The 14,122-nt window shown below is 44.6% G+C and overlaps 1 protein-coding gene across 3 annotated transcripts in view; it reads right to left on the bottom strand.

The window, feature by feature from the left end:
• Positions 1-14,122, bottom strand: part of pop4 (POP4 homolog, ribonuclease P/MRP subunit) — a 52,628-nt gene that overhangs the window by 24,776 nt on the left and 13,730 nt on the right. Inside the window, exon 1 of one of the 3 annotated variants that reach the window (XM_070896958.1) lies at positions 11,543-11,644. The exons of 1 other annotated variant lie outside the window; for it this stretch is intronic. In XM_070896958.1, the coding sequence (XP_070753059.1) occupies positions 11,543-11,570 (28 nt within the window). In that variant the 5' untranslated portion in view covers positions 11,571-11,644. Of the gene's footprint in view, positions 1-11,165; positions 11,251-11,542; positions 11,645-14,122 lie in introns of those variants that run through there. One more of the 3 variants, XM_070896956.1, reaches the window with a different exon arrangement.

Below are 14,122 nucleotides of genomic sequence, written 5' to 3'. Positions count from 1 at the left end.
TGTATTTAAGGTGGTGCCACACAAAAGGTTACTGCAAAAGATAAGAGCTCACAGGGTGGGGGTAATATATTGGCATGGATAGAGGATTGGCTAACTAACAGAAGAGACAGTCGGGATAAATGGGTCATTTTCAGGTTGGCAAACTAAGTAGTGGGGTGTCACAGGGATCAGTGCAGGGACCTCAACTATTTACAATTTATATTAATGACTTGGCTGAAGGGACAGAGTTTAACGTAGCCAAATTTGCTGATGATACAAAGATAGGTGGGAAAGCAAGTTGTGAGGAGGACGCAAAGAATTTACAAAGGCATATAGATAGGCAAAAATTTGGCAGATGGACTATAATGTGGGAAAATGTGAGGTTATCCACTGTGGTAGGAGAAATAAAAAAGCAAATTATTATTTAAACGGGGAGCAATTACAAAATGCTGTAGTACAGAGGGATCTGGGAGTTCTTGTACATGAAACACAAAACGTTAGCATGCAGGTACAGCAAGTAATCAGGAACGCACATAGAATGCTGGCCTTTATTGCAAGGGGAATGGAGTATAAAAGTAGGGAAGTCCTGCTCCAACTGCATTGGTAAGACCACACCTGGAGTACTGCGTATAGTTTTGGTCTCCTTATTTAAGGAAGGATCATGAGATTGTTTCCTAAGATTTAGAACTCAGCAGAGGAGGACAAAGGGTTGATTAGGGCAGGGAAAATAAGAGTACGAGAGGAAGCTTGCAGGGAACATTAAGACGGACTGCAAAAGTTTCTATAGATATGTAAAGAAAAAAAGGTTAGTAAAGACAAACGTAGGTCCCCTGCAGTCAGAATCAGGGGAAGTCATAACGGGGAACAAAGAAATGGCAGACCAATTGAACAAGTACTTTGGTTCGGTATTCACCAAGGAAGACACAAACAACCTTCCGGATATAAAAGGGGTCAGAGGGTCGAGTAAGAAGGAGGAACTGAGGGAAATCCATATTAGTCGGGAAATTGTGTTGGGGAAATTGATGGGATTGAAAGCCGATAAATCCCCAGGGCCTGATGGACTGCATCCCAGAGTACTTAAGGAGGTGGCCTTGGAAATAGCGGATGCATTGAGTCATTTTCCAACATTCCACAGACTCTGGATCAGTTCATATCGAGTGGAGGGTAGCCAATGTAAAACCCCACTTTGTAAAAAAGGAGGGAGAGAGAAAACAGGGAATTATAGACCGGTCAGCCTGACATCAGTAGTGGGTAAAGTTATGGAATCAATTATTAAGGATGTCATAGCAGCGCATTTGGAAAGAGGTGACATGATAGGTCCAAGTCAGCATGGATTTGTGAAAGGGAAATCATGCTTGACAAATCTTCTGGAATTTTTTGAGGATGTTTCCAGTAGAGTGGACAAGGGAGAACCAGTTGATGTGGTATATTTGGACTTTCAGAAGGCTTTCGACAAGGTCCCACACAAGAGATTAATGTGCAAAGTTAAAGCACATGGGATTGGGGGTAGTGTGCTGACATGGATTGAGAGACAGGAAGCAAAGAGTAGGAGTAAATAGGTACTTTTCAGAATGGCAGGCAGTGACTAGTGGGGTACCGCAAGGTTCTGTGCTGGGGCCCCAGCTGTTTACATTGTACATTAATGATTTAGACGAGGGGATTAAATGTAGTATCTCCAAATTTGCGGATGATACTAAGTTGGGTGGCAGTGTGAGCTGCAAGGAGGATGCTATGAGGCTGCAGAGTGACTTGGATAGGTTAGGTGAGTGGGCAAATGCATGGCAGATGAAGTATAATGTGGATAAATGTGAGCTTATCCACTTTGGTGGTAAAAACAGAGAGACAGACTATTATCTGAATGGTGACAGATTAGGAAAAGGGGAGGTGCAACGAGACCTGGGTGTCATGGTACATCAGTCATTGAAGGTTGGCATGTAGGTACAGCAGGCGGTTAAGAAAGCAAATGGCATGTTGGCCTTCATAGCAAGGGGATTGGAGTACAGGGGCAGGGAGGTGTTGCTACAGTAGTCCAGGGCCTTGGTGAGGCCACACCTGGAGTATTTTGTATAGTTTTGGTCTCCTAACTTGAGGAAGGACATTCTTGCTATTGAGGGAGTTCACCAGACTGATTCCCAGGATGGCGGGACTGACATATCAAGAAAGACTGGATCAACTGGGCTTGTATTCACTGGAGTTCAGAAGAATGAGAGGGGATCTCATAGAAACGTTTAAAATTCTGACGGGTTTAGATAGGTTAGATGCAGGAAGAATGTTCCCAATGTTGGGGAAGTCCAGAACCAGGGGTCACAGTCTCAGGATAAGGGGCAAGCCATTTAGGACCGAGATGAGGAGAAACTTCTTCACCCAGAGAGTGGTGAACCTGTGGAATTATCTACCACAGAAAGTTGTTGAGGCCAATTCATTAATTATATTCAAAAAGGAGTTAGATGTAGTCCTTACTACTAGGGGGATCAAGGGGTATGGCGAGAAAGCAGGAATGGGGTACTGAAGTTGCATGTTCAGCCATGAACTCATTGAATGGCAGTGCAGGCTCGAAGGGCCGAATGGCCTACTCCTGCACCTATTTTCTATGTTTCTAAGATGAAGGGGTTGTCATATGAAGGTTGAGCAGGTTGGGCCTATACTCCTTGGAGCTTAGAAGAATGAGGTGTGAGCTTATTGAAACATAAGATTTTGAGGGGGCTTGACAGGGTAGATGCAGAGAGGATGTTTTCCCTCATGGAGATATCTAGAACTAGGGGGCATAGTTTCAGAATAAGGGGTCACCCATTTAAAACAGAAATGAGGAGGAATTTCTTCTCTCAGAGGATCGAGAATCTTTGGAATTCTCTACCCCAGAGAGCTGGAGGCTAGGTCTTTTGAATATATTTAAGGTGGAGATAGACAGATTTTTGTACAAGGGAATCAAGGGCTATAGGGAGCAGGCAGGGAATTGGAGTTGAGGCCAGGATCAGACCAGCCATGATCTGATTGAATGGCGTAGTAGGCTCGAAGGGCCAAGTGGCCTACTCCTGCTCCTATTTCTTATGTTCTTATGCATTATTGAATCCTTGGGTTTCCATTTGCTGAGAAAGCACACATTTCTGTGATACGAGAGCCTTGATTTCAAGAAGAAACGAAACTGCTATAGCTCAGTCAACACCTGCCTATTAATAATAAAACAAACATTACAGCATGATGTTTCGTTCTAATGGAGGGCCAAGAGCAGATCAGTGATTTGTTCCAAGTTGTATCAGCACAAAACAAGTTTGTTATAGCTTGAAGAATGATTCAGTCACAAAATCATAGCTCCAAAATGGTGGCAGCTTATTTATACAGTGAGAATACAGAGATATATTATCATACGTCAAAGCTATACACATAAATGCATGAGAGCGAGATTAAGTGAGTGGGTGAATTATGGCTACAGCAGTTATGTGAAATCAATTCTAATCCACTTAATTTTTCCAATTTATTTACAGTGCTGTGTTTTAATGGTTATCCCACTTACGAGCATGTGGCTAAAAGATAACCAACTATAAATGACACAGGTTTTGGATAAAATTAACAGTTGAAAAAAAAAGACTTGCATTTATGATGTCCCAAAGTACTTTATAGCCAATGAAATGTTTTTTTGAAGTATCGTCACTGTTGTAGGGTAGGAAACGCGGCAGCTAATTTGAGTACAGCAAGCTCACACAAACAGCAATGTGATAATGCCCAGATAATCTGATTGTGTTTTGTTGATTGAGGGATAAATATTGGCCAAGACACCAGAGATAACTCCCCTGCTCTTCTTCAAAGTCATACCATGGGATCTTTTACATCCACCTGAGGGGGCCTCAGTTTAACATCTCATCCGACAGCACAGCCCTCCCTCAGCACTGCACTGGGGTGTCAGCTTAGATTTTTGTGCTCAGGTCTCTGGAGTGGGACCTTCTGACCCTGAGTGCTACCCACTGAGCCAAGGCTGACACACTAAATGTAAATTCCAGAAGAACACAAATTTAAGTAGAAGGTGACTATCTGTGAAGAGAAATCAACTGATTCTGTACTTGTTTTGCCAAATTCTAAATTGCGTGTTCTGCCTGGAAAGGTCCATGACCAATGCTGTGAAGCTATAGCTAAAGTGAATAGGATTCTAGGGTGTATTCACAGGATGAGTCATTACACTGTATATTTAAAAAGCACATCATTTTGTCCTTGTACAAAACCTTGGTTAGGCCTCAGTTAGAATACTGCGTCCAGTTTTGGTCTCCCTCCCACAGCAGGAGACACTGTGGCTTTAGAAAGGGTGCAGGAGGGTCTCAAGATTACAGTTTAAAACACCTTAGTTACCCAGATTGGCTCAACAGGCAGGGTCTCTATACTTTAGAAAAGCGTAGACTATGGGGTGATTTGATTGAAATTTATAAAACAACAAGGACTAGATTGTGTATATGTAGACCAATTATTTCAACTGAATAGTTGAAAGAGAGCCAGGAGTCACAGCTATAAGTTTTTTTTTTTAAAACGCAGAACTAGGTTGGGTGTTAGGCAGTTGTTCTTTTCCCAGAGAATAGTGGACCAATGGAGCAGGCTGCCAGCTCAAGTGGTGAACGTTTATTTGCTGTATTCTTTCAAGCCAGAGCTGAACCTGTTTCTGGCGGGGGGAGCGGGACGAGCGCGCGGGGGGGGGGGGGGGGGGGGGGGAGAGCGGGACGAGCGCGCGCGGGGGGAGGGGGGGGGAGCGGGGGGGAAGGGGGAAGAGTGTGGGGGTGGGAGGGGAGGGGAAAGAGTGTGGCGGGGTGAGGGGAGGCGTGGAGGCGTTCACTTTGTACAAGGAGGCAGGTACCATACAACATTAATCAAGCCTCAAAAGGCCTCCAGGACTACTTTTGATTACCCAAGGGGATCAGAGAAATTTTACATTTTTCCACTGGCCTGGGTTTTTATCTTTGCCTCTCCAAGATTATGTGGCTTTGGGTGGGTGGGGAGTGTATGTATCGTGATGCACAACTGTGTGAGACAAGCTAGGTCGATCAGTGTGTCTTTTCATATGTTCCACAGTAAATTGTGAGTTTGTCTTGCGTTTTTTTTAGTCTAAACTGATGATAGAAAATAATTTCTTGCATTTGATAATGAAAACCTTTACAACAGTTACAAAAGGTGTCTGCTCAGAGCATGGCATTTTGCTGTTCTGCCACACTGCAGAGATTGAGGTTTCGTATACAATTATATCAGTGATGCTTCCCTTTAATATGATGACTTTTTAATAAATTCATTTGTTTCCTGCCGGAAACATTTTTTTTGTTGAATTTAGTGGGCATGCTGCTGGGGCCTGTGTAACAACAACTTGCATTTATATCGTGCCTTTAACATAGTAAAACATCCGACAGGAGCCACACTCTTTCTCTCGTGTATTTATGTATACATCTTCGAAGTATGATGCATCTCTGTATTCTCATTCTATAAATAAGCCACCACCATTTCGAGCTTTAATTTTGTGACTGAATCATTCTTCTAGCTATAACAAATATGCCCGCTTGTTCTGTGCTGGTATCGAAACAAATCACTGTTCTATTCTTGGGGCCCCCCCCCCATTACAATGAAGCATCATGTTGTGTACCTCAATTAAATTTTGTGATAAGTCTATGACAAAATTAACTTATAAAAGACTTACACAATGTCCCAAGTGCCTTACAGCATTTTAAGTTATTTTAACTTGAAACTTGTAAATACCTGACTGAAATTGTAAGGCGAGTGGCCAATGACAGTTAAAGCACAAAGAGGCTGGGGGAGGACAGATTGCAACTTTTATTTCTACTATGCTTGTCATGTAAAATATCCCAGTGTTTTACAGGGTGTAGAAAAAAGGGAGTCCTAGTAGGAGTAAAGGAAAACAGAAATTGGGACAAGGCTAAAGCAGGTTTTTAGGAGTTTTTTTGTAACAAAAGAGAGAGGCTGTAAGGAAGATACAGAAGAGGCACAATGGCTAAAAGAAAAGGGGAACAGAGAATGAAGAGTAATCTATTGTTGGTGGAAGAGATGACATTAAGTAGAGATGCACAGCTGAGAGGTCACTGAGTTACAGTGGGACAAGACCATAGTGGGATTTAAGAATTAGGTCTTAAAATCAATTTGTTGATGCACAGGTAACCAGTTAAACTGAACAGGAAGATAAGAGTGCAGGAGAGGACACAGGCCACAGCTCTTTTAATAAACTGTAGTTGTGGTGATTGTTACATTGCAGCTTCAAGGTTGGGCCTCAAATGATGCAGATTAGGATTCCAGCAACAGAGAAGGATGTGTAAAGACCGAGGCAAGCAAATGTTATGGAGGTGGTAGAAAACAATATTAACGGATTAGGTAAGTGAAGAAAGCTTAGATCAGGGTAGGGCAGTATGCCAAGCTTCCACACCTCTGGACTTGGTCCAAGGTAATAGCTGGGGAAGTTGTATGAAGGAATCGAGTGTAACGTAGCCAAGTTTGCTGACGATACAAAGATGGGAAGAAAAGCAATGTGTGAGGAGGACACAACCAATCTGCAAAAGGACATAGACAGGCTAAGTGAGTGGGCAAAAATTTGGCAGATGCAGTATAATATTGGAAAGTACGAGGTCATGAACTTTGGCAGAAAAAAAATCAAAGAGCAAGTTATTATTTAAATGGAAAAAGATTGCAAAGATCTGCAATACAGCAGGACTTGGGGGTACTTGTGCATGAAATACAAAAGGTTAATATGCAGGTACAGCAAGTGATCAGGAAGGCCAATTGTATCTTGGCCTTTATTGCAAGTTTATCGAGTTGGTCTTACCGCAGGTAAAGGGTCCACAGCCAGATAGGGAGTGGAAGAACAGGAAGAGCAGTGCAAGGAAGGTAGTGCAGGGGTCCCCTGCGGTCATCCCCCTGCAAAACAGATACACCTCTGGGTACTGTTGAGGGGGATGACTCATCAGGGGAGAGCAACAGCAGCCAGGTTCATGGCACCATGGCAGGCTCTGCTGCACAGGAGGGCAGGAAAAAGAGTGGGAGAGCAATAGTGATAGGGGATTCGATTGTAAGGGGAATATATAGGCATTTCTGCGGCCACAACCAAGACTCCAGGATGCTATGTTGCCTCCCTGGTGCAAGGGTCAAGGATGTCTCGGAGCAGGTGCAGGACATTCTGAAAAGGGAGGGTGAACAGCCAATTGTCGTGGTGCACATTGGTACCAATGATATAGGTAAAAAACAGGATGAGGTCCTACGAGACGTATTTAAGGAGCTATGAGCCAAATTAAAAAGTAGGACCTCAAAATTAGTAATCTCGGGATTGCTACCAGTGCCACGTGCTAGTCAGAGTCGGAATCGCAGGATAGCTCAGATGAATACGTGGCTTGAGCAGTGGTGCAGCAGGGAGGGATTCAAATTCCTGGGGCATTGGAACCGGCTCTAGGGGTGGTGGGACCAGTACAAACCGGACGGTCTGCACCTGGGCAGTGTTTGCTCGTGCTGTTGGGGAGGAGTTAAACTAATATGGCAGGGGGATGGGAACCAATGCAGGGAGACAGAGGGAAACAAAATAGAGACAGAAGCAAACGACAGAAAGGAGATGAGTAAAAGTGGAGGGCAGAGAAACCCAAGGCAAAAAACAAAAAGGGCCACTGTACAGCAAAATTCTAAAGGGTCAAAGTGTAATAAAAAGGCAAGCCTGAAAGCTCGGTGCCTCAATGCGAGGAGTATTCGGAACCCAGGAGAGGGCTCTGAGCTAGTTAGAGTGGGTAGTGAGAGCTCAGATGAACAGATCCCAAGAAAGAATGCAAAAGGCAGGAGGCAACAGAGCAGAGTAGCACTGGGGTAAGTGTAAACCACAAGGTGATAGGAAGGGACAATATATATGAATATAAAGGGACTGCAGGAGGGGTCAAAACTAAAAATCATGGTTTAAAAACTAGTATTAAAACACTTTACCTAAATGCACGCAGCATTCGAAATAAAGTAAATGAGGTGACGGCAGAAATCATTACAAATGGGTATGATTTGGTGGCCATTACAAAAACGTGGCTGCAGGGTGGCCAAAACTGGGAATTAAATATACAGGGGTATCTGACAATTCGGAAGGATAGACAAGAAGGGAAAGGAGGTGGGGTAGCTCTGTTAATAAAGGATGATATCAGGGCAGTTGTGAGAGATGATATTAGCTCCAATGAACAAAATGTTGAATCATTGTGGGTGGAGATTAGAGATAGTAAGGGGAAAAAGTCACTGGTGGGCGTAGTTTATAGGGCCCCAAATAACAACTTCACGGTGGGGCGGACAATAATCCAGGGAATAATGGAGGCATGTGAAAAAGGAACGGCAGTAATCATGGGGGATTTTAACCTATATATCGATCGGTCAAATCACACGGGGTAGCCTGGAGGAGGAATTCATAGAATGCATACGGGATTGTTTCTTAGAACAGTATGTTGCAGAACCTCCAGGGGAGCAAGCTATCTTAGATCTGGTCCTGTGTAATGAGTCAGGAATAATAAACGATCTCCTAGTAAAAGATCCTCTCGGAATGAGTGATCACAGTATGGTTGAATTTGTAATACACATTGAGGGTGAGGAAGTAGTGTCTCAAACGAGCGTACTATGCTTAAACAAAGGGGACTACAGTGGGATGAGGGCAGAGTTAGCTAAAGTAGACTGGGAACACAGACTAAACAGTGGCACAATTGAGGAATAGTGGAGGACTTTTAAGGAGCTCTTTCATAGTGCTCAACAAAAATATATTCCAGTGAAAAAGAAGGGCGGTAAGAGAAGGGATAACCAGCCGTGGATAACCAAGGAAATAAAGGAGAGTATCAAATTAAAAACCAATGCGTATAAGGTGGCCAAGGTTAGTGGGAAACTAGAAGATTGGGAAAATTTTAAAAGACAGCAAAGAATGACTAAGAAAGCAATAAAGAAAGGAAAGATAGATTACAAAAGTAAACTTGCGCAAAACATAAAAACTGGATAGTAAAAGCTTTCACCGATATATAAAACGGAAGAGAGTGACTAAAGTAAATGTTGGCCCCTTAGAAGATGAGAAGGGGGATTTAATAATGGGAAATGTGGAAATGGCTGAGACCTTAAACAATTATTTTGCTTCGGTCTTCACAATGGAAGACACAAAAACCATGCTAAAAATTGCTGGTCACAGGAATGTGGGAAGGGAGGACCTTGAGACAATCACTATCAGTCGGGGGGTAGTGCTGGACTGGGTAATGGGATTCAAGGAAGACAAGTCCCCTGGTCCTGATGAAATGCATCCCAGGGTATTAAAAGAGATGGCGGAAGTTATAGCAGATGCATTCGTTATAATCTATCAAAATTCTCTGGACTCTTGGAAAGCAGCTAATGTCACGCCTGTGTTTAAAAAAGGGGGCAGACAAAAGGCAGGTTAGTTTAACATCTGTAGTGGGGAAAATGCTTGAAGCTATCATTAAGGAAGAAATAGCAGGACATCTAGATAGGAATAGTGCAATCAAGCAGACGCAACATGGATTCATGAAGGGGAAATCATGTTTAACTAATTTACTGGAATTCTTTGATATAACAAGCATGGTGGATAGAGGTGTACCGATGGATGTGGTGTATTTAGATTTCCAAAAGGCATTCGATAAGGTGCCACACAAAAGGTTACTGCAGAAGATAAAGGTACGCAGAGTCAGAGGAACTGTATTAGCATGGATCGAGAATTGGCTGGCTAACAGAAAGCAGAGAGTCGGGATAAATGGAACCTTTTCGGGTTGGAAATCGGTGGTTAGTGGTGTGCCACAGGGATCGGTGCTGGGACCACAACTGTTTACAATATACATAGATGACCTGGAAGAAGGGACAGAATGTAGTGTAACAAAATTTGCAGATGACACAAAGATTAGTGGGAAAGCAGGTTGTGTAGAAGACATAGAGAGGCTGCAAAGAGATTTAGATAGGTTAAGCGAATGGGCTAAGGTTTGGCAGATGGAATACAATGTCAGAAAATGTGAGGTCATCCACCTTGTAAAAAAAAAAACAGTAAAAGGGATTATTATTTGAATGGGGAGAAATTACAACATGCTGCAGTGCAGAGGGACCTGGGGGTCCTTGTGCATGAAACTCTTAATCCCAAAAAGTTAGTCTGCAGGTGCAGCAGGTTATCAGGAAGGCGAATGGAATGTTAGCCTTCATTGCAAGAGGGATGGAATACAAAAGCAGGGAGGTCCTGCTGCAACTGTACAGGGTATTGGTGAGGCTGCACCTGGAGTACTGCATGCAGTTTTGGTCACCTTACTTAAGGAAGGATATACTAGCCTTGGAGGGGGTACAGAGACAATTCACTAGGCTGATTCCAGAGATGAGGGGGTTACCTTATGATGATAGATTGAGTAGACTAGGTCTTTACTCATTGGAGTTCAGAAGGGTGAGGGGTGATCTTATAGAAACATTTAAAATGAAATGGATAGACAAGATAGAGGCAGAAAGGTTGTTTTCACTGGTCAGGGAGACTAGAACTAGGGGGCACAGCCTCAAAATACAGGGGAGCCAATTTAAAACCAAGTTGAGAAGGAATTCTTCTCCCAGAGGGTTGTGAATCTGTGGAATTCTCTGCCCAAGGAAGCAGTTGAGGTTAACTCATTGTATTCAAATCAAAGACTGATAGATTTTTAACCAATAAGGGAATTAAGGGTTATGGGGAGCAGGCAGGTAAGTGGAGCAGAGTCCACGGCCAGATCAGCCATGATCTTTTTGAATGGCGGAGCAGGCTCGAGGTGCTAGATGGCCTACTCCTGTTCCTAATTCTTATGTTCTTATTATGTATTGGAGGGAGTGCAGCATAGATTTACCACTATTACACTGGACTTCACAGGTTGCTACAAGGAAAGATTACACAAATTAGGATTTTATTCCTTAGCATTCAGAAAGTTAAGGGGCAATTTGCTGGCACAGGCTCGACCGTCCAAATGGCCTTCTCTGTGCTGTAACCATTCTATGATTTGATCAAAGCTTTCAAGATATTAAAAGGAGACCAATAGAGTAAAACAATTGCTGCTGGTTGGAGAGTCTAGGACTGGGGATAGCACCTAAATTAGAGGCAGGAGTGAAATTAGGAAACACTTCTACACACAAAGGGTGGAAGTTTGGAACTCTTTTCCACATACACAAATTGATGCTAGGTCAGTTGTTAATTTTGAGATTGATAGATTTCTGCTAACCAAGGGGTAGGGTGCAAAGGCGGGTTAGGTCGCAGATCAGCCATAACTTCATTGAATGGCGGAAAAGGCTCAACGGCCTACTCATTAAAACGTTACCGCTGAACAGCAGAAGCCTCGAAGCCCCCGGAGGAACTCCCTCCCCGAAGCATTGACATTCGGACAGTTGAAAGGCCAGAGACTCCCTGCGCTTCCCGCAGCCCGAAGGTGGCTAACCCAAGAGCTGCCGGCGTGAAGCGAGCCCGCATCTTTCACCTGATGCTCAGGCTGAGAGGAGGCCTCGGCACCGGCCTCTCCCACCGCCGAACCTGAACCGCGACCACACCGACAGCAAATACAACCGGCGCCACCTCACTACCAGAGGCAGGAAAACCACTTACTGTCCATGGCGCGGCTCATCAACCTCATTAGCCGGCGCTTTAAAATGACATCGAAGGACCGGACCAATCGGATCCTAACGCGCCACCTGATGACGCAGCGAAGTGTTCCAGGGACAAAGGAAACCATGGAGACTGTAACCGTGGCGACCTTTGTTCCGGGAATCACTGCTCCAATCAGAGATCAGCGTTCCAAGCATTGGTGCCCTCGTACAATCGGACGAAAGTCCTGCAGTAATCCTTGGAAATAACAATCTCAAATGTCTAATGACCTATCACAAGATAGCCGGTCACTTTTGGTCATCTTTCCAGAAAGACCCCTCAACATCTTGTTTCTTAAATGTTTGCAGAGTGTTCACCTCCACTGCTCCATCCCAGAAGTTCATTCCATATATTGACCACTCTTTTTGAGAAGAGCTTCTCGACATCAATTTTAAATGCACCAAGGCAAAATAATGCGGATCTAAAATAAAAACAGAAAATGCTGGAAATATTCAGCAGGGGAGGCAGCATCTGTAGAGTGAAAAAGTGAGGTAGCGTTTCAGATCGATGACCTTTCATCAGAACTGGAAGATGCTCGAGATGTAACAGCAAGTACAGAGGCAGGGAAAGGGGGAGCAGAGGAGAGAACAGAGGTTGGAAGGCAGGAGTGATTCAATGACAAAAGGGATGATAGTGCAAGGTAAAAGGGAGTGGTAATGGAAAAAGTAAAGAAACAAAAGATGGGTCTAGAGGAGCTGTAAATGACCCAGCAAATTGGCCTTGCATTAGACCAGGCCCTCAAAACTGCCACCAAGCTCATGGTCTACAGGGCTGTAGTAATATCCGCCCTCCTGTATGGCTCAGAGACATGGACCGTGTACAGTAGAGACCTCAAGTTGCTGGAAAAATGTCACCAACGATGTCTCCGCAAGATCCTACAAATCCCCTGGGAGGACAGATGCACCAACATCAGCGTCCTCGTCCAGGCTAACTTCTCCAGCATTGAAGCACTGACCACACTCGATCAGCTGCGCTGGGCAGGCCACATAGTTTGCATGCCAGACAAGAGACTCCAAAAGCAAGTGCTCTACTCAAAGCTCCTTCACGGCAAATGAGCCAAAGGTGGGCAGCAGAAACGTTACAAGGACACCCTCAAAGCCTCCCTGATAAAGTGCACCATCCCCACTGACACCTGGGAGCCCCTGGCCAAAGACCACCCTAAGTGGAGGAAGTGCATCCGGGACGGCGCTGAGCACCTTGAGTCTCAACACCGAGAGCATGCAGAAATCAAGCGCAGACAGCGGAAAGAGCGTGCGGCAAACCAGTCCCACCCACGCCTTCCCTCAATGACTATCTGTCCCACCTGTGACAGAGTCTGTGGCTCTCGTATTGGACTGTTCAGCCACCAAAGAGCTCACTTCAGGAGTGGAAACAAGTCTTCCGCGATTCCGAGGGACTTCCTATGATGATGCATTAGGAAGTAGAGAATCATTACCCACTACCTGCTGTCCAAAAAAATTGGAGTAGTGGTTATTGTTATGTATTGAGTAAAGAGTCTGACCAGATACTGTGAACTCAAAGTAAAGTGTGACCTTAGTCTTTTTATTACATGTCTCCAGAGTGCTTCTCCAGCCTGTGAGGCCTCCTTAAGTACAGGTTCTCCCAAGGGATTGTGGGATCTCTTGGGACTCCAGGGGATGAGCCCTCTGGTGGTTAAACAAGGTATTTACAGGTTTACATATATTACAACACTCCCCCCCCACCCCCCCCCCCCCAAAAGTCAATAGTGTAATTATTTACAAGGTGAGTCGATCTGGGGCCTTTCTTTCCCTGGTTGATCGTCTCGGTGCAAATGCTGGTTTTGGTGAGTCGTTTGTTGGTCCCTCGCTGGGCTGCTGTGTAACTGGCCTTGCTGGGCTGCCTGGTGTGGTGAGTCCTGCTGGGCTGCTGAGGGTGATGGGTTCTGTTTTGTGGTCAACCGCTAGGTCGGTTGCCACTGGTGTATGTTGGAGGGTCAAAAAAGGTAGGGTCTATTGTGGGTTGCTCTGGATAGTCCGTGAATCTGAGTTTGGTTTGGTCCAAGTGTTTCCTGTAAATGAGTCCATTAGAAAGTTTGACCCGAAACACTCTACTCCCCTCTTTGGCCACAACAGTGCCGGGAAGCCACTTGGGATCTTGTCCATAGTTAAACACAAATATAGAATTATTAATCTCAATTTCGCGTGACACATTAGCGTGATCATGATATGTACTTTGTTGAAGCCGCCTGCTCTCTACCTGTTTGTGTAGGTCAGGGTGGACTAACAAAAGCCTTGTCTTAAGTGCCCTTTTCATGAGCAGTTCAGCGGGTGAAATCCCAGTGAACGAGTGGGGTCTTGTGCGGTAACTAAGCAGGACTCGGGATAGGCGAGTCTGCAGTGAGCCTTCAGTTACTCTCTTCAAGCCCTGCTTGATAGTTTGCACTGCTCTATCTGCCTGACCATTGGATGCTGGTTTGAATGGGGCAGATGTGACATGTTTGATCCCATTGCGGGTCATGAACTCTTTGAACTCGGCACTGGTGAAACATGGCCCGTTGTCAGTCACAAGGACATCAGGCAG

The sequence above is a fragment of the Pristiophorus japonicus genome, chromosome 13, assembly GCF_044704955.1.
Source record: "Pristiophorus japonicus isolate sPriJap1 chromosome 13, sPriJap1.hap1, whole genome shotgun sequence".
NCBI classification, from domain to species: domain Eukaryota; kingdom Metazoa; phylum Chordata; class Chondrichthyes; family Pristiophoridae; genus Pristiophorus; species Pristiophorus japonicus.
The sequence above is the reverse complement of the archived record's forward strand: the minus strand, read 5'-3'. Positions and strand labels throughout refer to the sequence as shown.